Here is a 24,631-nt window from a genome sequence, read left to right as displayed (position 1 = left end):
GACCCCAAGGACGGCCCCGGTGAGTGAGCCCAGACCCGCAGGTCAGCCCAGCACAAGCAGCGGCTGTACTTCCCAGAAGGCAGCCACCTGCCGTGTCCCGGCGTCGTCGGCGACACGCCCCACGGCACTCAGAGGCCAGCACACCTCTGGAAAGGCGGGCAGATGCCCACAGCAACCTGACACTCGAGGCAGGGCCCGGGGGCACGCCTGGGCCTGCAGCTGTTGGGACTGGGCAGTGCTTCCTTCCCCAGCTCGTGGTGGACAGCGGCCAGCAACGCCCCGACAGGAGGCTGGGGCAGTCCACCAACTGCCCACTCAGGCAACCCCCACGGTCACTGCACGTAATCTCTTCTAAGCTCCAAATCTGCCAGGACAGAAAGATAAACACGAGGACTGTGTTCAGTTCAGACGTCCCGCGCCAGGAGGGTCAGACACCAGACACCACTGCAGCAACACGTCCCTGCGTGTCTCCAGAGCCGGACGACGCCGGCGTGGGTCTTGGCAAGCACAGTTTTCCTTCAACCCTGCCTTTTTTTTTTTTTTTTTTTAAGGGTTACCAGCATTTTTGTGAAACTGAACCATGGACGGAGGGTAGGTGTCGTGGCAGAGGGTGAAGCCGCACTTGGGATGCCCGTATCCCACATCTGAGTGCCGGCTGAGTCTCGGCTGTTCTGCTTCCGATCCAGCTCCCTGCTAATGGCTGGGAAGGCAGTGGAGGGCAGCCCAAGTGCTCGGGCCCCTGCACCCTCGTGGGAGACCGGATGGAGTTTTGGGCTTCTGGCTTCAGCCTGGCCCAGCCCTGGCTGCTGCAGACATTTGAGTGAACGAGCTGGTGGAAGATCTCTGTCACTCTGCCTTTCAAATAAATAAACAAATCTTAAAAAAAAAAAAAAAAAAAAAAAAGCACTGCTCTGACTATGGAAACTGGGGCGTAGGCTCACCTCGTCCTCAGGGGTCAACCTGGACAGGAGACGTGGGTGTCTTCTCCCAGCGTGTATGTGACACTGGCACCGCCTCAGCACTTCCCCCGGGCTGACACTAACACGCTGACCACCAGGGCACCCGCCATGGCCGCCACAGCTGGCTCGTGCCAGGCTGAAAGGCCTGTCTGTGGTAACAGGAGCCCCGGCCTCCCAGCAGCCCGCTACGGCCCTCCATCAGCAGCCTCCACCCTGCCCCGGCCGCGGGCAGCCGAGGCACTTGGACCCAGAGGGAAACGCAACACTTCAGCCGCTGACATCCGCACCCCAACTCAGACACAGCCGGGAAACCTCATTCTCCATTCCTCACACAGCAAAAGCAGGGAGGACGGACGGCGGCTGAGCAGGTGGGGTCACAGCAGGAGAGGCGTGCGCCCCTCAGCCCACGGCAGTGCTCTCGGCGCCGTCCAGCCAGGAGGCCACATGGCTACTGAGCCCCTGAACAACTGAGGGGCTCAATCCAGATGTCCATGAATTTAAACAGCCACACGTGGCTGAGAGTGACCACGCTGGCCAGAACGCAGCCTGTGGCAGGAAATGGCAACGTGACAGGTCCACAACCCACAGCTGACTTCCTGGACGACAGCCAGCCAGCCTGCGGGAACTCCACCCGCCCCGCTCCCAGAGTGCCGTTCTGCCTTTCTGCAGGGCAGCCTGACTCGGGGGGGGGGGGGGGGGCGGAGGCCGCCACTCTGCTGGGCTCTCGTCCCACCAGCAGGCTAAGTGCCAGTCTCAGCACCCACGCAGGAGCCATTCCCCGACTCCTTTGAAACACACCTGTGCTCACATTTTCCTTCTTTTTCCCAATTCTTCTTTACTTTTTATCTGTTCGGTCTCGTGCAGTGGTCAGACTGTCAGAACACACAGCTGGAGACGCCCTTCGACGTGAAGCAAGGGGACCCCACAGAGGCCATGGAAAATGGAATGAGAAGATGAACTTACTTTGGTTCAAAAACTTTAGAAAACCACAGTTTTTCACAATACGCAGTTTCCACAAACTCTTTAGAGATGCCTCATACACGGGCCGGCACCGCAGCTCACTAGGCTAATCCTCCGCCTAGCGGTGCCGGCACACCGGGTTCTAGTCCCGGTCGGGGCGCCGGATTCTGTCCCGGTTGCCCCTCTTCCAGGCCAGCCCTCTGCTGTGGCCAGGGAGTGCAGTGGAGGATGGCCCAGGTGCTTGGGCCCTGCACCCCATGGGAGACCAGGAAAAGCACCTGGCTCCTGGCTCCTGCCATCGGATCAGCGCGGTGCGCTGGCCACAGCGCGCCGGCCACGGCGGCCATTGGAGGGTGAACCAACGGCAAAGGAAGACCTTTCTCTCTGTCTCTCTCTCTCACTGTCCACTCTGCCTGTCAAAAAAAAAAAAAAAAAAAAAAAGATGGCTCATACACGTTTAAGCCAAACGGAATCTCATACAACCAGAGACAGGAAGATGGTGAGGACTTGTGTGTGCAAAGATCCCCGCACGCGGGTGCAGGTGCACGGGGCAGAAGCGACACAGAAGGGTTTTATTCCTGCAGTCTGAACAGTGTACAAAACCTGTAGGGCAGGGAGACAGACAAAACCTGTGGGGCAGGGTTTTGTTCCGGCACAAACACAGCCACGAGGGTTCCAAGAGCTCGCACGCTGTGCCTTCGGCACCAGGACCTAAACCACAGGGCGACAGCTGTCTGCCAGAACACCGCTTCTGCAGTACAATGTTCAGATCGCTTATTTTCCTCCCATGAGTTTTAAAGCTCTGCGGAGTCGGAGAGAGGCAGGCAGACCGGAAGCTTCTCCCTCACGGTGGCAGCTTGAGCGGAGGGCGGCGCTCACTTGAGCCAGATCCACTTGTCACCCACGTCGGCGTTGTACCCGGGGCTGTACTTGCGGCCCGGCAGCTGTGGGAGGGAAGCCAGCACACAGAGTTTAGCACGACAGTGTTGGCCCAGCCCCCCAGCACCAGCGTCTGTGAGTGCTCCGCGTGAGGACGGAGACCCCACAGAGGCAGCCCTGCCTGCCAGGGGCTCCCGTCCTCAGGTGGGGAGCAGCACAGGACCCATACGACCCCTGTGTTCTCAATACGTCGGCAGCGGCAGGCACCGTGAGGGGCAGGTCGGGGGTGGCAGAGCCGTGGGGAACAAGAGCTTTCTTTCGGCTGCGACCGTCACGACGGGGAAGTTCCCTGGGGAAATCACCCGTGGGGTCGTCACTGTGGGGTCGTCACTGCGCTCTTTCCATGTCTGGCCAGAGAGAACTGACGGTGGGAGTGGCCCCGGCCCACGCTGAGCTCAGGGCGAGGAGCAGGTGGGAAACAGCAATGGGGACCCAGCAGGGCTGAAGGGAGCAGCGAGAAGAAACGACCCCTCCCACCCACCGACCCCTCCCACCCTGCCGCCCAGGCCTCCTGCTGGCTCCGCCCAGCTGGACCCAGGCAGGGCAAGGAGCCCCAGAGAGGCAGTTACAGAGGGTGGCCTCTGAGCACAGCACAGAGGGAGCTGGGGTGGCCACAAAACAGTGTCCCGGTCGCTAAGACCGTGAGTGAAGGAGGGGCAGGAAGGTCAGAGAAGGAAGCCCCTTCCCCTGGGAAGGCAGCCTCAGCGTGGTACCGCAGCAGGAAGGCAGGCAGCCCAGAGCGGCATGTGGCAGGGACAGTGTAGCCCAGAAGGGACAGCCGTGGGAACAGAATCAACGTGCACACCCACGTCTCCCACATCCTGTCCTCCCCAACCACCAGAGCCACTGCTTCCAACCAGCAAAAGGCCATTAGCAGCCGGCCACTGCACAGCCCGTCCGAGCTCGGCCGGCCGCTGCACAGCCCCGCCAGCCACTGCACAGCCCCGCCGGCCACTGCACAGCTCTGCCAGCCGCTGCACAGCCCCGCCAGCCACTGCACGCCCAGCCAGCCACTGCAGGCCCCGCCAGCCACTGCACGCCCCGCCGGTCACTGCACGCCCAGCCGGCCACTGCACGCCCAGCTGGCCACTGCACAGCCCAGCCAGCCACTGCACGCCCAGCCGGCCACTGCACGCCCAGTCAGCCCCCTCCAGCTCTCCACAGCGAGCACGCATGACACAGCCACCTCCAAGGCAGAGGACAGGGCCCCGGGAGCCGCCAGGGAGGCGGACTCTGGCCAGCTCCTTCAGGAGTTGGTGGTCTCAGGGAGACCAGACGGGGCTGTGTCGCTCACCAGTGACGCCAAGGCAGCTGCTGGCTCGGGCAGGGGTGTGTAGCTGCAGGGCAGACACTGGGAGGCGGTGCCACAGGCTCGGGAGGACCCCAGGCCGCTGCGCTGACTGTGTGCAGGCCTCAAGGCTCCAGCGAGAGCTCTGGCACAGGAGAGCTGTGGCTGACCCCTGTGACAGGTCCCCGGGCCTGGGTGGCAGGGAGGAGGAGCTGGTCTTCCTGGAGGGTGACCAATGGGCAGTGTGGGACCGGTCAGCAGCTAAGCAGACAGGGGTGGTGGGAGGGACGCGGCACCACAGGGATCGCGTGTCCAGGGTGACTGGGCGGAGATGTGGGGAGATGTTGCTGGGCCGTGGCCTGCAGCTCTGCAGTGGGGCAGGACACAGAGGACCTGCGGAAGGGACAGCGGCAGCACACGACTCCCGGGCCTTGCGCCAGGCAGCGGCCACGGCTATGGCCCACACTGGTGGGAGAAACCAAGGGAACAGAGACGAGGCCGGGGCTGCTGCTCCTCAGAGTGGACCTCAAATGCCAGGTGAGGGCACGTGTGCACGCACAGGTGGTGCACACACAGGTGTCCTCTGTGTGGGCCTCTGGGAGTGGAGTCCATGTGGTGCCCCCAGCCCTAGAAGCTGCACTGCAGGAGCTCATGTGGCGAAGGCACTGTCTGGGGGACTGGGTGGACCCCAGAGGGCAGGCGGTCATGGACACAGGAAGCGGAAAGGACAGACTGTGGCCGGGAGCCCGCCCACACCGCTGCGCAGTGCTGCCAAACCCGGCACTAAGAGGACACAGTGACACGACACTCACAGGGACGCCGGCCGTGTCTGTGCAGCAGAGGAGAGAGAACAGCACAGGACAGCGGCCAGAGCGGGGGCGCTGGCAGAGCCAGGCCTCCAGGCACTCCTGCCCAGCACTGCGCATCAGCACAGCTGTGGGCAGTGGGCAGCGGCCAGATGAGAGCAGGGACAGCTGTCGACAGGTCTCGGAGGGGCCCCACCACTAAGCACGTTCCTCTTACCCCAGGAGCAACCAGAGTGCTGAACCGAAAGCTGCCACGGTTCACACTGCCAGCCGCACACCCCACAGGTCCCTCGTGCCTGCACACGGGCGGTCACTTCACCTCGTCCCCAAGCTCAGGAGCAGCCACAGCAGCCCTTGGAGGACGGGCTATTTGCAGCTTTGCAAACTGATTTTAAACGGGAGCAAATAAAACTAGCACAGCAGCACACCCACTGGGCCCAGCCAGGGTCTATTAACCCCACGGAATCCGCTCTCTGCACTCCATGGGTGGCATCGAACTGGCGGGGGGCCCTCAGATCCTGGGGCTCTCTTCCCAGTGCTGCTGAGCCAGCTGGCACCTCCGGGAGGGTTCCCATTTAGAACACTCCACACGGAGAGACTGCAAAGTCAGCTTCTGGTTCTGCATGAGCACTTCACGCCAGCACTGGCCAAAACCCAGTGCACACTCACCCCACTAGGAAAGCCATCTCAGATGCTTGGGAGAGACCACCAGGCCCTCTCTCTGCAGGCAGCGGGATCCCAGGGACCACGCGGGCCCCTCCCATATGGGCAGCAGGATCCGCAGAGACCACGCAGGCCCCTCCCACACAGGCCACGGAATCCCAGAGACCACGCAGGCCCCTCCCACACTGGCCACGGGATCCTAATGACTACCAGGGCTCTCACACACAGCAGTGGAATTCCAGAGACCACACGGGCCCCTCCCACACAGCCACAGAATCCCAGAGACCACGCAGGCCCCTCCCGCACAGGCCACGGAATCCCAGAGACCACACAGGCCCCTCCCACACAGTCAGTGGGATTTCAAAGACCATGCAGGCTCTTCCCACACTGGCCACGGGATCCTAATGACTACCGGGGCTCTCCCACACAGCAGTGGAATTCCAGAGACCACGCGGGCCCCTCCCACACGGGAAGGGTGTGTAAATGGTTAGGGGGACAAGTATGCAGTCAGTACTCCAGGAGCAGCCCACACACACACTTGACAGGCACAGGTGTGAGCACCTGCTGAGTGCACGCAGGGCGGCTCCAGGAGGGAGGACGCCCCCCACGCGCACAGGGAGCCCCGCAGGTGAGGGGACTTCCTCCCCACAGCTCTTGGACTCGGGAGACTCACGGCCCCCTTCAGAGGCTGTTTTCCCACCCCTCCCGCTGAAAATAAAAAACCGAGTTTACTGAAGTGGGGCGGAGCCACAGTAAATCACAAACCCACACGTGACCTGGGGACGGAGCTCTTCACCTCATGGGTCAGCTGCCTGCTCGGGGGTGTTGGGGCTGGCAGAGAGCACTCCCAGGCAAGCCTACACAGAGAGGGGCACTGGAGTGCACACGCAGCCTGTCTGGGGTCCAAGCACCTTCCTCTCTGGGCAAAACGCCACCATGCGGGACACGAGGCAACCACACAACACGAGGTATGGGGAAGGGGCTGTCACCCTCGACTTCTCTATCCACTGAAATCACGGGCCAAAGTGAACCTGAGACAAATACATACCCTCAGACAGCAGCTAACAGAAGCCATCGCTCCCAGACCCGTGCGAGGAGCCACTGCTGAGAACTCACTCAGGCAGAAGATGAGGATGCTGGGTACAAACTTACATCCACCCGGAGGAGCGAGGCCGTCAGCAATGGTAGGCACGGGGTGGCGCGGTGGCGCAGGTAAGCCCTGCCTGCCACGCCCCCTCTCCATCCTGGACTGAAGGCTCGAGTCCTGACTGCTGCAGCCTGCTAACACACCTGGGAGAGCGGCAACGACGCGCAAGTGCTCAGGCCTCTGCCACCCCTGTGGGAGACCCAGATGGAGCTCCTGGCCCCGGCTTTGGGCTGGCCCACGCCTGGTTGTTGGAGCCGTCTGGGGAGTCAACCAGCAGAGGGAAGCTCACTCTCTTTCTCTCTTCCTCTGTCACTCTGCTCTTCAAATAAATAAATACAATAAATCTTAAAAAAAATAAGAAAAAAAGGAGAAATGGTAGTTGTGGGGGGAAAACCTAAGATTAAACAAATTCAGGGTGGTCATTTGGCGCAGCAGCCACATCCCCGGAGCGTGCGCCTTGCCTGTCTCTGCTCCTCTGCTCCCAGTCGGCTTCCTGGTAGCGCACAGCCTGGCAGGCGGCGGCGGCGGCAAGTACTCGCGTCTGCCATCCGCTGGAGGAACCTGGATGGAGCGCTGGGCTCCAAGACAGCCTGGCCCCAACATGGCTTTTATGGGCATTTGGGGAATGAGCCAGAGGACAGAAGGTCTCTCTCTCTCACCATCTCTGTGTTTCAAACACAATGAAAAGAGAAAGCAAGCATTTAAACCGAGAGGTCTACTGCACACGCAGAAGCCGTGAGCGAGCGCACGGGGAAGGGTGAGGCCGGGCTGTCTGGAAGGCGGCTGCGCGTGTGAAGTGGTGGAACTCCTGCAGTTTGCAAGCCAACTGTGACAAGCTGAAGACAGCCTGAGGAAGGAAATAAAGCAAGCCTACCAAGAAAACAAAATGGAGGCACAGAAAGCAATCCTAAGAAGCCGGGAAAAGGGGGAAAATGCAACTCCGAACCTCACTGGCTACAGGGCTGTGCCGTCGGGTGAGCAAGAGCAGTTTCTGGGCTGGGAGACGTCACTGCGGCCAACACCACAGATGCCACGGGCACACGTGTTCACGTGGACGGTCCCCTAGGTGCACCCTGGTCCTCCTCTTTCCTCCATGCTTCTGCAGCCTCCAGGTACTGTCACGGGGCGTGGGACCTCCAGGTACTGTCACGGGGCACAGTCCCTCAGGTACTGCCACGGGGCACGGTGCCTCAGGTACTGTCACAGGGCGCGGGACCTCTAGGTACCGTCATGGGGCATGGTGCCTGAAGGTACTGTCACGGGGCATGGTGCCTGAAGGTACTGTCATGGGGCATGGTGCCTCAGGTACTGTCATGGGGTGCGGGACCTCCAGGTACTGTCACGGGGTGCGGGACCTCCAGGTACTGCCATGGGGTATGGTGCCTCCAGGCACTGTCCTTGGGGCACGGTCCCTCAGGTATTGTCCTTGGGGCATGGTGTCTCCAGGTACTGTCCTTGGGGCACAGTCCCTCAGGTACTGCCATGGGATGCAGTACCTCCAGACACTGTCATGGGGCATGGTGCCTCCAGACACTGTCATGGGGCGTGGTGCCTCCAGGTACTGTCTCTGGTGCGTGGAACCTCCAAGGACTGTCATGGGTCACAGTCCCTCAGGTACTGTCTTGGGGCATGGTGCCTCCAGGTACTGTCATGGGGCGCCGTGCTCCAGGTACTGCCATGGAGCACAGTCCCTCAGGTACTGTCTTGGGGCATGGTGCCTCCAGGTACTGCCATGGAGCACAGTCCCTCAGGTACTGTCATGGGGCGCCGTGCCTCCAGGTACTGCCATGGAGCACAGTCCCTCAGGTACTGTCTTGGGGCATGGTGCCTCCAGGTACTGCCATGGAGCACAGTCCCTCAGGTACTGTCATGGGGCATGGTGCCTCCAGGTACTGCCATGGAGCACAGTCCCTCAGGTACTGTCATGGGGCGCCGTCCCTCCAGGTATGGTCATGGTGTATGGAACCTCCAAGGACTGTCATGGGGCGCATTTCCATCCTGGGAGCCGCCCTGGGGACCTTCAATGACACTCACAGCTTCTCAGCTTAGAGAGCTTTCCTGGGGGACCCGGATGCCAGCACCGAACCCTCTGCCTCCTGGGCTGTATTAAACACAATCGACTCCTCTGTCTCAACACTCTGAGGACTTTACACTAAACAGCTCTGCAGTGATTTGGGAATTCCAATTTCCAACTCCCATTTTCCATTATTAAATATAAATGTTAATGAGTTCTGCTTAGAATTTTTCATTAATTTTAAAGAAGAGCATTGTAGAAATTATGGTCGTCATTTCTTCATGTACAGTTTTCCTAAACTTTCATCACTGTATAGCATAAATGAATCTAATAAAATCGAAGTCACAATTTCCCATTTGATCAGAATCCGTATTGAGAAAACGCCCTGCGGGTGCCCGTCTGTGCAGCTGGGAAGGGCTCGGCGCTGCACCCCTAGAGAACCTGGGCTGAAGCCTCAGCTTGGCTTGCACTTCTGGCTTCCTGCTAGTGCACGCCCTGGGAGGCAGCAGTGACGGCTCGCGCAGGGGGCCACCATGTGGGAGACCCGGATGGAGTTCCTGCTTCCTGGCTTCGGCCTGGCCCAGCCCAGCCCCGGGTGTTGTGGGCGTCTGGTGAGTGAACCAACAGACAGGAAATCTGTCTTTCAAATAAGTAAAATAATCATTTGAGCAGCATGCTAAAAAAATCTATTTTGAAAGTGTCTCCTATTTTTATAAAAAATATTCATTCATTTGAAAGTCAGAATTACACAGAGAGAAGAGAGGCAGAGAGAGGGAGAGTGGTTTTCCATCCGATGGTTCACTCCCCAGATGGCCTCAACAGCCAGAGCTGGACCGATCCAAAGCCAGGAGCCAGGAGCTTCTTCCAGATCTCCCACATGGGTGCAGGGGCCCAAGGACTTGGGCCATCTTCTACTGCTTTCCCAGGCCATAGCAGAGAGCTGGATTGGAAGAGGAGCAGCCGGGACTAGAACCGGTGCCCACATGGGATGCCAGTGCCTCAGGCCAGGGCGTTAACCAATTATGCCACAGCGCCGGCCCCGTGTCTCCTATGTTTAACACACAAACACTACATCCTATTATAAACACATCCATCTTTAACTATAAATTCATCGCAATGAACATCAGTATCATACAGCTGAAGTGTCTCAATCCCATTAACTCTTATTAGCTGGGAATGATTTTAAAAAAAAGCTCCTAAGTATTTGTTTAAATCCCTCAAAACAGTAAACAGTCTGCTTTCAAAAAGTTGTGGAACACACACAAGTGGCACTTCAACAGTGCCACAGCCGGCACCACGGACACCTGGCAATCAGCACCCACAGAAGTCCACCCTCCGCGCTCGCTTTCCCTCCCGGGGACGCGTGCTGTGACGCTCCTCACACACGAGCTGGGACGTGCAGCCCACAGCTGCCCTGCGGCACGGAGCCACACAGGGCGGGGAGCCCTCCTCTGTAGCCCTGAGGAGCCCCGCCTCCTGGTGGGCTCGGGAAGGCGTGAGCACCGCCCTCGGAGCTCAGGGGAGCCACCGCTGCACTGTGAATCTGTGTAACACAGGAGCTGTGAGGGAGGCGGCGCCACGAGGGACTCCAGCACAGGTGGGCCTGGCCTGGCTTCAACACGTTCAGATAAATTAACCCCAGCACTCTGCTGCTCGTTCCAAGTTTGTCTGTCGGTGTGAATTCTATAGAGGTCAAGAACGTGCAGTGCTAACATATTTAACGACTTCTATGTATGCACACATGTACACACACATGTACGCATATATCTGAACAAAGACAGAGGGGTGGGGGGAGACAGAGATCTTTTACCAGCTGGTTCACTCCCCAAATGGCCACGTGGCAGGGTCTGGACCAGGCTAAAAACAGGAGCCTGGAACTCCATCCGTGCCTCCCCCAGGGGCTCACGTACTTGGCCACCCTCCACTGCTTTCCCAGGCGCATGAGCAGAGCTGGGTCAGAAGATGAGCTCCCTGGACTGGAAGAGGCGCTCAGACGTGGGACTCCGGCACCACAGGTGGCAGCTCAACCCACTGCACCACAACCCAGTCCCAAACATATTTAAAGCGATTTGAAAACATCTCTATTTTTAAATGGCAAAGATGGGGGCCCGCATGATGCAGCTATGGGTTAAACTGATGTGTGACTGACTGCATCTTGTATCAGAACCCTGGTCAGTGTTCCAGCTGCTCCATTTCCAATCCAGCTGCTCGCTAATGCACCCGGGAGAGCAGATGATGGCCCTGCATCCCCTGTCAGAAGCTTGGTCAGTGTTCCAGCTGCTCGCTAATGCACCCGGGAGAGCAGATGATGGCCCTGCATCCCCTGTCAGAACCCTGGTCAGTGTTCCAGCTGCTCGCTAATGCACCCGGGAGAGCAGATGATGGCCCTGCATCCCCTGTCAGAACCCTGGTCAGCGTTCCAGCTGCTCCAATGCTAATGCACCCGGGAGAGCAGATGATGGCCCGAGTCCTTGGACCTCTGGCATCTATGTGGGAGACGCAAACGAAATTCTGACTTTGGCCTGGTCCAGCCCTGGCCATTGTGGCCATTTGGAAGCAGATGGAAGATCTCTCTCTGCCTCTCAAATAGATATATATTCTTAAAAAATGGCAGAGAAGGGGCTGATATGGCGGCACAGCAGGTTAAGCTGCCGTGTGCAACACCAGCATCCGTACGGGCACCAGTTTCAGTCCCGGCTGTTCCACTTCCGATCCAGCTTCCTGCTAATGCACTTGGGAAAGCAGCAGAGGATGACCCAACTCTTTGGGCCTCTGCACCCACGTGGGAGACATGGATGGAGCTCCAAGCTCCTGGCTTTGGCCAGGTCCAGCGCCCTTGTGCCAGCGCCATTTGGGGAGTGAACCAGATGAAGATCTCTCTTACTCTCTGTGACTCTGCCTTATTCAAATAAATAAATAAAATCTTTTTTTAAAATGGCAAAGAACTTGGTAATGAAAATGAAAACAATGTGAGACAGTAAAGAAATAAAAACAGCAGGAGAGAAAGTCGAAGATCCTGTTGTCCTGGCAACTGTCTCGGTCGGTCACTTCCACGGAGGGAGCACAGGATGTTAATGGCATCCGACCTCCTTGAACTGGACCAACAGCAGCAAAGCAGGAAGCAAATCAGCTGCGCCCAGGGAGGACTGTGCAGGAGCACAGGGCCTGCCGCGCGGCCTGGGTGCCACGGCGAGCAGCAGTGTCGCACGCGCCTCAGTGTGCTAAGACGGTGCACACAGTGGGTGGTCGCTAACCGAACACACGGCTCTGGGTGGAAGCTGGGATTCCCAAGGCGCCTGAGCGTCCACGCTGCGCAGGCCCTGAAGAGTGGACAGACATGAGAGTCACCAGAACGCAGTGACCCAGCGATAGAACCAGTCAAACATGCCCAAGTCAGGGGCGGGTTCTGTGGCGTGCAGGTACCGCCTGCAACACGGGCACCCCATATGACACCAGTTTGAGTCCTGGCTGCTCCATTCCAGCTCCCTGCTAATGGCCTGGGAAAAGCAGCAGAAGATGGCCCAAGTGTTTGGGCCCCGGCCACCCACCGGGAGAACCGGATGAAGCTCCTGGTTCCTGGCTTCAGCCTGGACCAGCGCTGGTCACTGCTGGTCACTGGGGAGTGAACCACCAGACAGATCTTTCTATATATATAACTCTCTTTCAAGTAAATAAAATCTTCAAAAACTGTGCAGGTCAGAGGACGAACAAAACAAAAACAAAATAATTCCTTCTCGTGTGAGCATCTAGGGTCTCTCGCTCTACAAAGGCCTTTCTTTGCCGTGTCCTGTCACCAACACAGCTGGGGAGGGGGACGCACCCACCACGGGAGGGCCCACACAAAGCCACGAGCCCCACCATCTGTGCCACATCACCAACACGGCCGGGGAGGAGTACACACCCACCACGGGAGGGCCCACACAAAGCCACGAGCCCCACCATCTGTGCCACATCACCAACACGGCCGGGGAGGAGTACACACCCACCACGGGAGGGCCCACACAAAGCCACGAGCCCCACCATCTGTGCCACATCACCAACACGGCCGGGGAGGAGTACACACCCACCACGGAAGGGCCCACACAAAGCCACGAGCCCCACCATCCGTGCCACGTCAGCAACACGGCCGGGAGGGGTACGCACTCACCACGGAAGGGCCCCTGTGGAGCTTGGAGCAGCACACCGTGCCAGGAGCCATCACCATACAACCTCTGCTCATCTCCACCAGGGCACAGCCACCACGGTGCCTCCCACGGCAATAGTGTACAGCCCAGGTCACTGCAGTGGCACAGTGCTAGCTGGCCTGGCTCCAGCCTCTCTCCTCTGAATCCCACACCCCCAGACCCCACCCGCCATCCCTTCCAAGACCTCTGCTTGTTTCCACCCCTCCCTCCCCCGCAGGCCATGGCACCAGAGGAATGGTGGTGACCTCCTGGCTCCCAACCACAGCATCACCGAGGGGCTTCCCGGTGCCTCTGGAGTGTGGCCCCTGCTAGTGCCCTCGGAAGCCCCTCACCACCATCAAATGCCTTCTTAACAACCACCCCATGTCCTCCATCGAGCAGGGACCCTGAGCAACTTCCCTGCCTTGTTCTGTTTTCCAGTCTCTAAAATCTACCTCAGTCAACGACTTATTCTGAATAAAGCCCATAAATGATTAAAACCTGCCCATCTTGAGTCCTGGCTCAAATTCCAAGCTCCCTGAGAGGCCCTCTGACCTTGCCCTGCACTGGCTCTCGGGGCTGTTTGAGCAGCAGCAGGTTCCCTCCACAGACGACACGATCACCCGAGACAGACACGGCGAGGTGTAGTCTGACGCCAGCAGAGCTCCGTGCTGCAGGGCTGTGCCCGAGACACCTGGCCCCACACAACACTAAGCGCACAAAGGCAACCACACGGGAGAAGGCCTGCAGCTGACGCCCCATGGGAAGCGGGGACTGGGAGGGCCCAGTGGGTGTTGGCAAGAAGGTGAGCCTTCAGCAACCAGAGCCAGCAGGGGTCAGCCCACAGCCGCACTCACTGACCAGGGGGCAGGCTCCAGGTCTCATTTCACACCTGGCCACCCCACCCATCGCCACAGCCTCGCTGAAGACCAGGTGTGAGGTCGTGGGAGACAAGCAGGGATCTGCCTGGTCTCGGTCCCTGGGAATGTCCTTGCCTTCTTGCAGGGTGGTCTGGCACCTGGTGAATGGAGGCCCCTCTGTTCAGGATACCCACTCCGTCCACCACCTGCCCCTCGTACCTCCCCCACCCCTCCCTAGCTCCCACCCTCGTCTATAAACACCCTCCTGCCTTTGTCTCTAAGAACAGCCAAGAAGCTTGATGCTCCCGAAACCTGGCAGGTGCGCTGGCTAGCCGGGCACCAAGGCCAGGCTCAGCTGGCTCAGCTCCCCTCCTGCCCTCCTGGGCGTCTGAGACGGGGGCTCCGAGGGCTGGCAGGCCAGGGCCCCCATGGCCCTTCCTGACCACGCTGACAGACCGGCCCAGGCGAGTTCCGCAGACGCCAGCCCCACGGAGACGTCGGCCCCGGGCGCTTCTGCCGCTTCCCACGAGGGGGTGCAACGGCCACACCAGCTGTACTCATCGCCGTCGTGACAGAATTCAATTGTGCTTTGTGAAAACTGTCTGGAGAGGAAGGCTGCTGATCGAGACGGCCGGCACGGGTACCAAGGGGAGGTGCTACGGTGCCGTCTGCTCACCCGCTGGGGGCGGGCCCTGGTTCTGCCTTCCCACTGGCTTTCACACGTCTTAAAACCCTGTCCTAAAACTTCTGCTTATAAACGAACTCGCGCTCCAATAAAGCACATGACGGAACACCTTGGAAGCCTGCTGCGGTCGGCACCCAGCAGGGCAGGGCCGCGTCCCAGGCATCTCCGGGCGTCTCCGGGCCTCTCCAGGCCTACTCGAGGCCCGGCTCCTTCACTACCCCAGGCCAGGTCAACCCAGGGCCACGATGTACACGGGGACACGTGAACCCTTGTACTGGTGATCACACACCTCTGATGGCTCCCGCACCCTCCCAGGATCACACATGCTGGTCTAGAAGTGAGAACAGCAGCCAGGCCCCCACCACCCAGCTGGGGGCTTGCTCTCCCACCCCTTCCCCATTCCTGGCCTTGGATCCTCCCACAGTGGTTTGTGCAGGAGACGGCAACACTGGCACTTGTTAACAGGGGCTTGGGAGGAGGGCGGTGGCCAGTTTTTCGGTCACAGCACAGGTCTCTCCACCTCTCATCTGAGCCGCCCCTTGACTGCCACCTCTGTCCCTAAGCCAACGTCCAATCTGACAAGCGGAGTGGCCTGCCACCTCAAAACACTCCCATGGCCCCGCCCCGTCTCGCCCCTGCTCCCTGTGGCCCTGCCCCATGAGTCTGGGCACACTGGGCTCTTCTCTGTTCTCACAGGAGGCCGCATGTGCCTGCGGCCACCACGTGTCCTGGGGCGAGTCCGTCCACCCTCAGCTCCCCGACTGGGCGGGACACCACAGCTCCAGCACTCGGAACACACCTGGCACACCACCACCTGCTGAGCGCAGTGCGGAGACAGCTGCGTCTGGCACGCGTGTCCGAGATGCAGGTGGCAGCGAGTGCTTGGGACACGCACTCCACTATCTAGCCCCACGATGCAGCACTACCTCCTGGATGGAATCTGAGCACAACAAAAGGCAGAACTCTTTCCTCTGCCCGAGGGCTGGGGATTTAATGACTTCTCCAGCTGGGGATCGTTCGCTAGGCAAACACTGAGCACACAGAACGCAGCATTTCCAGTCGGACGCGCTCTGTAGGACGGACACGGGACTCGGCACCACCACAGGCCTCAGGGTCACAGACAGCTCTGGCGCCTTCCTCCCCCTGCATGGCGGCAGCCCTGACGGCCTGCAAGCCTCCTGGCAGAAAACCACCAGAAACGCTTTCACCGCGCTGCCGAGCTCTGCAAGGGCCCACAGGGGCCGAGGGTGGAGACTGCGGGAGCCAGGGCGGGGCGCGGAGGCTGAGCTCCCACCACACTGCCAGCTGCGGGAGCAGAGGCGACGCCGGTGTCCAGCTGAGGTGCGGCAGGAGCCCCGGCTGGGTCTGCGGTGGGAGCTGCTCCCCCACTTCTGCTAAGAATCTGCTCAAACGGCTGACGGCCTCCCGGGCCCAGCACCCAAAGCACCACACACCCCTGCTTCTCAGGACCCTGAGCAGGGCAGCAGAGCAGGTGGACAACGGGCAACAGGCCTGGGACGCGTCACACCACCACCGTGTGTGTCAGGCCCGTCTGCAGGGCGCCTGTCCCTCTGCGGCCGTCACACCACCACCGTGTGTGTCAGGCCCATCTGCGGGGTGCCTGTCCCTCTGCGGCCATCACACCACCACCGTGTGTGTCAGGCCCGTCCGCGGGGCGCCTGTCCCCCTGCGGCCATCACACCACCACCGTGTGTGTCAGGCCCGTCCGCGGGGCGCCTGTCCCCCTGCGGCCATCACACCACCACCGTGTGTGTCAGGCCCGTCCGCGGGGCGCCTGTCCCCCTGCGGCCATACTCAGTAAGCAACAGATAAAAGCCCCCGACACAGGGCTGGGACCTGAAGTCTGCCCCAAGGAAAGAAGCAGCGTTGCCAACAGAATCAGAGACCCCCAGACCAGGCACTGCCAGATACAGGATCAGATTTCGAACCAGCCAGCAGCACGCAGAAAGCACTGGGATAAATATAAACTTCAAGTCTAGACCCATCTTGCTGAACTAAAACACCAAAGACAGAAAGATCCTGAAAGAGAAGAGGAGACCACAGCTTTAAAAACAAAGGTCAGAGCACAGCTCCTCGGGGCTGGTGCTGCGGTGCAGAGCTCAGGGGCCACCTGCAGTGCCGGCATCTTGTCCTGGCGCTGGCTGGAGTCCTGCTGCTCCACTTCTGCTCCGGCTCCTGCTATGGCCTGGGAAGGCAGTAGAAGATGCCCAGCGCCTGGCCCCTGCACCCACGTGGGAGACCAGGAAGAGATCTCAGCTATTGGCTTCGGCCTGGCCTAGCTGTTGCAGCAACTTGAGGAGTGAAGACTTATTTCTCTTTCAAGTAGAAAATAAACAAACGTTTAAACACCTATGAGCCGGGCATCCCCAGGCGCAGGGCCGCCTCCTCGTGCCTCGTGAGCATCTGCTAGCACGGACGAGCACACCTGAGTTTCCCATGCAGCTCTGAGGTATGCTTTTTGAATTTTATTATCTTTACAACATTAACTGGGATTGCACAGATTTCTCCTGTTTGTGGACTTTGGCTAAAACACAGAATATATTTTCAACATCTAAAAAACAAACAAAACAACCTCCTAGAAAGGGTGGTGACCTTCCACGGACACTGCTGTGGGCCTCGTCCAGGAAACAAGCACCCTGCCCGTGCCAGCCCCTTCCCTTCCTGTTCCCGTGGAGCCCGCGGCAGGGCAGGTGGGCCGCGCTCTCCGTGGAGCCCGCGGCAGGGCAGGTGGGCCGCGCTCTCCGTGGAACCCGTGGAAGAGCAGGTGGGCCGCGCTCTCCGTGGAGCCCGCGGCAGGGCAGGTGGGCCGCGCTCTCCGTGGAACCCGTGGAAGAGCAGGTGGGCCGCGCTCCCCGTGGAGCCCGCGGCAGGGCAGGTGGGCCGCGCTCTCCGTGGAACCCGTGGAAGAGCAGGTGGACCGCGCTCTCTGTGGAGCCAGCGGCAGGGCAGGTGGGCCGCGCTCTCCGTGGAGCCCGCGGCAGGGCAGGTGGGCTCCACAGCCACAAGCTCCTGACAACCAGCTTTGTGTCTGTCCTACCTGAGCAGTCTTGTCTCTGACAAAAGCCCGATTTTTAATTTCTTTCGTCTTGCATCTTTGTAAAGTGCATAAAGCAAAGCCTGAACCCTCGTCTAAAAAGCTTTCCTCTCAGATCTTCACTTCTTCTTTTTTCTTTTTTTTTTCTTTTGACAGGCAGAGTTAGACAGTGAGAGAGAGAGACAGAGAGAAAGGTCTTCCTTCCGTTGGTTCACCCTCTAAATGGCCGCTATGGCCAGCACACTGCACCGATCCAAAGCCAGGAGCCAGGTGCTTCCTCCTGGTCTCCCACATGGTGCAGGGCCCAAGCACTTGGGCCATCCTCCACTGCCTTCCTGGGCCACAGCAGAGAGCTGGTCTGGAAGAGGAGCAACCAGAACAGAATCTAGCGCCCCAACCGGGACTAGAACCCGGGGCGCCGGCACCACAGGCAGAGGATTAGCCAAGTGAGCCACAGCGCCGGCCTTCACTGCTTCTTACAACGTGCAGTTCCAGAAAGCAGTCTTTGGCAATTCAAATTGTACAGTGACTTACTAAAACTCAGAGCCTCAAACTCTGACAGGACAGGAGCACAGTCCACAGCCTGACTCCCCCAGGGAGGGGGCTCCTCATACTGCTGCCGCTGCCCTTCCTGGAGAGGACCTACAGCCCATGGGGGATGGGGGGCGCAGTCCACACACAGCCTGTCTCTCTGGGCCAGGGGGCTCCCTATACTGCTGCCCCTGGCCTGCATGGACGGGACACACTGCCCTTGAGGGATGGGGAGCACAGTCCACAGCCTTTCTGGGGCGGGGGCTCCTTACACTGCTGCCTCCCACCTGCCTGGACAGGACGTACAGCCCTTGGGGCATGGGGGGCACAGCCCACAGCCTGTCTCCCCTGGGGACTCCTCACACTGCTGTCCCTGGATTGCCTGGACAGGACGCACCACCCTTGGCTCAGGTCCTGTCTCCAGATCGTCCTTCTCCCTGCCCACTGTGCGCCAGGCTGGCTTCTGCCTCCCACCGTGGCTGACGCAGGCAGGAGAGACGAGAACGCAGTCACAAACCAGCGAGAAGGACCAATCTGCCTTCCTGCCGCGGCCTCCACAGCTGACAGTGGGCTGTCTGCGAGGGAAGGAAACAGCACTTACATGACAGTGGCACTGTCAGAGTGTGCTGTGACGCAGGCTGCTTCACCCTCACACTCGGTGGACACTGTAGCCGGACCACCTGTCAGATCAGACAACCACACAAGGACAAGCCCTGTCCTTCCAACTTCTGTCACCAAATCTCTTGGTCCCCTGCCTGGGGACCATGCTGAGCCCTCTATGGGGTGAGTTGGAGAACTTAAAAAAAAAAAAGGGCCGGCGCCGTGGCTCAATAGGCTAATCCTCCTCCTAGCGGCGCCGGCACACCGGGTTCTAGTTCAGTAACTTGGAATAGCACGCCCAGTAGATTCCTCCCAAGAAGGCAACAAGCAAAGCAAGAGAAGACAGCAAAGGACATAAGAACATGGTGGACAGGCCCAGCACGGGGCCCACAGAGGCCCAGAACAGAGCCCACGGAGGCCCAGCACGGGGCCCCCGGAGACCCAGCACGGGGCCCCCGGAGACCCAGCACGGGGCCCACGGAGACCCAGCACGGGGCCCACGGAGGCCCAGCACGGGGCCCACGGAGGCCCAGCACGGGGCCCACGGAAGCCCAGCACGGGGCCCACAGAGGCCCAGAACAGAGCCCACAGAAGCCCAGCACAGGGCCCACAGAAGCCCAGCACAGGGCCCACAGAAGCCCAGCACAGGGCCCACTGAGACCCAGCACGGGGCCCACGGAAGCCCAGCACGGGGCCCATGGAAGCCCAGCACGGGGTCCTTGAAGGCCCAGTGCAGAGCCCACCGGATCCCAAGGAGAGCAGAGGGAAACGCAGCAACAGTGGCATGGACGTGACTGTCAGCCATGGGCCAGCATGTGCCAAGTGCCAGCAAAGTGGGACAGACAGAGGTGCACACCACGTACAGTCTACATAGCACAAGGCTTCACACAAGCCAGAAGGTCCTTCCACAGACCCTGCCAGAGAAACAGGGAGCATTATCTTCCCATGAGCAACACCATACGTGTCCTTACGAGCGATAAGAAAGCCAGAGGCGTGGGTGCGGGAAACTCAGAGGTGCTGAAGGAGAAAACTGGCGATTTGGAGTTCTGTCCTTGATGAAAACGTTCTTCCGGAATGAGAACCACTGGGCCGGACGGCTCTGCACCTGCACAGGTTGGGTGGAGCACACGGTCCAGGGAGCAGCAGTGGCCGAGGGAGGAGCAGATCACACACAGGGTGGCTGATCCAGCAAGAGAAAGGAGGTCCAGGGAGCCAGGTCTCCCCCCGTGAGGAGGAGCCAGGACCACAGCACGCTGTGAGGACCCTGCTCGCTGTAGCAGGAGACACCGCGTGGATCCACGGTCTGCACGTACAGGGAAACACTGAAATAAACGTCCTACATACACAGGAAGCCGGGACTCCTCCCCGACACGAATGACTAAGAGAACTGAAAATGGGGGAAAAGAATATGCTTCTGTACACTGGATGCTGCTGATACAGGAACGGCGGATTTGGGAAAAATCCCAGCTTGGCATCAGCACAGTAATCATCAGTCCAGCCGAGAGAGCCAGGGGTGCAACAGCACCCGAAGGCCATCCCGCAGGCTCCAAGCACCTGGCCAGCCCGCGTGCGGGCGTCACCTGCAGACACAGGCGATTCGAGCAGCGGGGGAGGCGTTCTCTGACGCTCCCACAGGACCCACAGCCCAGACCTCCCCGGGGAACAACACCCGGGAGACAAACTGAGGGGTGGCGAAGGCACTGACTTTGCTGTCCTCACAGCCTCAAGCCCTGAACACGAAGAAAACCCAGAGGAAGGGGCCCAGCCTCAGACCAGAGACAGATCCGGCACAACACGGGGCTGGCCGAGCCCCCAGAGCCAGGGCTGAGAGCAGGAGGTGCCGTCTCAGGGCCTGTTTCCCAACACCGGCAGCTCGGGCCAGGGCTGGGGAAAGTAGCGCTGTGCGGAGACTCTCCAACCTCACTGGACGTCAGGATCGGACAGAGTGCTTGCCACACCCACTCAGCATCCGAGCCCAGGGCCAGTGTCCCCGTCAGCGACCCAGAGAAGCTCACAGGGCCACGCACTGAGAGCCACACGACCACGTGCCTGAAGGAAACGGCACAGCGTGCTAACTCAGTCTCTTAGCCATGTGCTCCTTGTCATTTTTAAAGTTTGAAATACTTCAAAGCACCAAACAGGTATAAAATGAAGATCAGGTAAAGACCACTGTGGACAATCAGTGTGAGGACGTGCTGTCAGCAGAGGCCAACGACGGTGGAACAGCTGCAGCTGCACAGGCTGGGGGAGGGGTCAGGGCCGTGGCTGCAGGCTCGGCCACGTGGAGCCACCCCACAGGCCCGGAGCAGCAGTGCCACAGCTGGGCGGCTGGAGTTGGGGATTCCGTGGTCTGGCTCTGTTCTGCACTGGAAAACGACTCATGCACGCCAGCCTTCCAGAAATCCAAGAAGAGTATTTGAACTACAGGCTTATCACTTGAAGCTATTAAAAGAATGACAAGTAGCAAGCAGAGGGGGATGAACGGAATAATCATTTTTAAAAATCCAAATAAAGAAAGGAAGAAAGGAAAAATAATACATAGGAGAAGCAGGAAAAATACACATGGCATGACAGGCTACAGAAGCGCGTGTTGATGCCTGCTGTGATGTGAGCAGGTAACTATTATAAACGCTTAACGTGGCACAGAATTTAAACAACTATTTACAGGCTATAGGATACTCACATGAAATATAAAGACACAGAGAGGTTAAAATGAAAATATGTAGGGGAAAAACCTCCATCAGGCAAATACTAGCTGAAGAAAGTTCTAAATGCTACATAAATTTGAATAAAACAAACTTTAAGGTAAGAATCACCTCTGAAGATAAACAGAAAAATTCTGAAATGTACAAAGGGAAATACTACCAAGATAGCGATTCTAATTTAAATCCATCTAATCTTACAGCCCCAAAACACACAAACTCCGACAGGCTTCCGGGGAGGCACAGACCCAGCACGAGGAGGCACCACCACACCTCCCCTTGCAGGAAGGGCCTCCAGGCAGGCTCCGCAGGAGGGAGACAGGGCTGCAGAGAGGCCGGCCCAGGAGACCAGCAGGAAGCCCCGGGCAGCCTGGGCACACAGGGAGTGGCGACGCAAGGACAACGAAGCCACAGGGGAGACAGACCCCGCAGGGTCTGTCTGGGCCGGTCACACGTGGTCCGGTCTGGGCCCATCACACGTGGGTTTTCTGAACCGACAGGTACAGCACAGGAGACCCCGCTGGAGCGAGAGCTGCCTCAGGCCCCAGCAGTGAGGAAGCCGACGTGCAACCCCACTTGGAAGAGACTCGACACCAGCACTCACACGTGCAATGGACACAGAAGGAAAGGACACACAGGAAGTGCAGCTGCTCCCGAGGGCAGCGTCACGGCCGTGTGTGTCACCAAATTTCTACGCTGAGTAAAATCACTTTCCAAACAGCCACAAGAACTCGCTCGGGAGAAAATGTCACGCCAGCAGCAACGACACCTACGCAGCCGTGCGACACCGCTCTCAGAGAATCAAGGTGAGGAAGTGGCCAGCAGGTGTCACACACGGCCCGGCGGCACACGGGACGCAGCCGAGGACATGGAGGACGTCCCCCTACGCTGCTGACCACCGGCGCTCAGCAGCACACCTGCCGTCCCCCGGGAGGGGCCCACGTGGCACTGAGGAATGGCCCCGGCCCAACAGAGCTGGCCACACACGATTCTCCGTGCCATGGGGAGAACAAATGACGCACAACAGAGGTGTGGAAGTTAGGGGAGAGGATCAAGGCGACATCTGCCCACTCTGCCCGCTCCCACGTGGTCGGAGCAGGACGCCAGTGCCACCTGACAAGCAAGAAACGGGGAACACAGCTCCAGCCCTGAGGCCTGTGCCTGTCCAGGAAGGTCGCCCAGCGGCACAGCTCTGCTGGCACCTGCCACCGCTGGACCTCAGCAGCCCCACACACAGGAACGAGGGGGAAAAGCTCGGGAGAAGCGGCCCAGCGTCCCCACGGCTCCAGGCCCACCCCTGCCGGCTTCCGGGGGCCGGAGGTCTCACCTCTCTGAATGCCTGGAAGAGGCGGTTGCTCTGGTGAGCCCCGATGGTGACCTCCGGGAGGTACAAGGGGATGCTGGTGTAATTCAGCACGTCCAGCTTGTTCTGAACCCTGAGAAGAGACAGACAGAGGCCGCGCCGTCAGTTCGGGTCTCACAGGTGGGCTTCAGGCGTGCGCATAAAACCCTCTCACGCTTGCAGACGTGGCTCGTCCACAGGCAGCCCAGGAGCAAACCATTCAGTCTCTCTGGAGCTGCTTTTCCGGAATCACACCCAGGACCTGCAACAGCCTTCCCGCCTCAGTGCCCGCAGGCGCGGACCCTCTGGGCCTGGACGTGACTTGGCAATCAGGAGAAAAGGAGCCCAGAGAGCAGCAGTGAAAAGCTCCAAAGTGCCTCGTGTCCCGCCCTCAGCAACCTTCTCTCCCAGGGACGACTCGAGCCGCGTGCTCCTGCTGCTGCTGTCCAGGCCGAGGCTGTCTGCAGACACGACGTGAGACACCCCGGCGCTCAGGGCACGGGGCACGCCGATGGTGGGTGGCTCTGGGTGAAAGCTCTGGTCCATCGACAAGTAGCACAGGACACTCCCCGTACTGGACAGTCCATCTTGCCAAATGCTAAAATATTTATTTGCACTTTTATAATCTGCTTACTTCAAGTTAAATTTCGTTGAACGTAACCACTATACTAGAAGATGAAAAACACTTTTTGAGCTTTTAGGAACGTGAGCATAAAGTCTCCTTCCTTAAGGGCTCAAAACAGAGGCAATAATAATTTTAAAAGGCCACTTTCGCATTAACGAGCTATAAGGCTTAGATGTTTCTTGTCTGTCATGGAGCAGAAGAGAATCCTGGCCTCCACCAGGCCTCCAGGCGTGGCCCGCGGCTCTGCAGGCTGCCCCGGACAGCACCTCTCAGTCAGAACACGCAGCCACCGGCCCAGATCACAGTCCCAGAGAGCAGACAGCGAGGGCTGGGGCTACAGGCAGCTGAGAGCCCCAGCCAGGCTGTGTCCCTCAAACACAGCTAGCAACCCAGGGACCCGATGCCTCACCACGCCTCGCCACGCCACGTGCCACGCCTCGCCATGCCTACACCTCGCCATGCAAACCATGTGCTTGCTTTCCCAGGTGTATTTACACACGTCTCCACACAGTTAAGCAAATGCCTACAATGTACACGCTCAAACAAAAAGATTATTGTTTAGTTTTAACGAAGTTAGTTTCACTTGTCAAAAGACATCTATATCTATCTATCTATATATTAAAAAAAAAAAAAAAAAAAAAAAAAAAAACGAAGCAAGCTAAAGGCATAAAGTTCCGGGATTTTCTGAGACTGCAGTTTTGGGCTGTTAGAAATGCAATCAGTTTGTACACAAATAGTGCACCTGTCCACAGGAGGGCTCTTCACAGAGCCCACAGAAAATGGGTATTACGGAAAACCACACAGATCTCACATCTTGTCCACCAAAATAAACCTGTTTTTCAATTCCATTACACCACAAGCGCTGTGAAGTTCCCCAGCACCAAAGCCCTTCCCCAGGCCACAGGGGCTTGTGCTGAGGTGGGTACAATCTGTGCCTGTGTCCTGTGTCCTGTGTCCTGTGTGCACATCTGCTTACTGGCCACACAAATCCAGTGATTCTGCATGTAAAAAGTCACGTAAGAATTTCTGCAGCAATGCCACGGCAACAAATCTCGAGAGAAGTCTGTATTTCAAATGCCAACAAGCACCACGGTGGGAAGGCTGGCTTGGTTTCTCTAGAGTTTAGGGGCAGGGAACCTTTGTTCTGCCAAGGGCCATTTGGACGTTTACAATATCAGGGGCCTGGGCTGGCACTGTGGCACAGAAGGTAAAGCTGCCACCTGCAGTGCTGGCATCCCACATGGGCACCAGTTCGAGACCCGGCTGCTCCAATTCCGATCCAGCTCTCTGCT

At 59.0% G+C, this 24,631-nt stretch overlaps 1 protein-coding gene across 2 annotated transcripts in view; it reads right to left on the bottom strand.

Moving 5' to 3' along the window:
- Positions 1 to 2,472: 2,472 nt before the first annotated feature.
- The window catches only part of NDUFA10 (NADH:ubiquinone oxidoreductase subunit A10), a 45,514-nt gene continuing 23,355 nt past the window's right edge, over positions 2,473 to 24,631 (bottom strand). The window contains exons 9-10 of one of the 2 annotated variants that reach the window (XM_051840752.3): positions 22,700 to 22,808; positions 2,473 to 2,863 (exon numbers count right to left, since the gene is read on the bottom strand). In XM_051840752.3, coding sequence (XP_051696712.1) covers positions 2,795 to 2,863; positions 22,700 to 22,808 — 178 coding nt within the window. In that variant the 3' untranslated portion in view covers positions 2,473 to 2,794. The remainder of the gene's footprint in view (positions 2,864 to 22,699; positions 22,809 to 24,631) is intronic. The other variant, XM_051840753.3, reaches the window with a different exon arrangement.

This window comes from Oryctolagus cuniculus, chromosome 3 (genome assembly GCF_051225735.1).
Source record: "Oryctolagus cuniculus isolate XC-2025 breed Fujian yellow rabbit chromosome 3, ASM5122573v1, whole genome shotgun sequence".
Classification (NCBI taxonomy): domain Eukaryota; kingdom Metazoa; phylum Chordata; class Mammalia; order Lagomorpha; family Leporidae; genus Oryctolagus; species Oryctolagus cuniculus.
The sequence above is the reverse complement of the archived record's forward strand: the minus strand, read 5'-3'. Positions and strand labels throughout refer to the sequence as shown.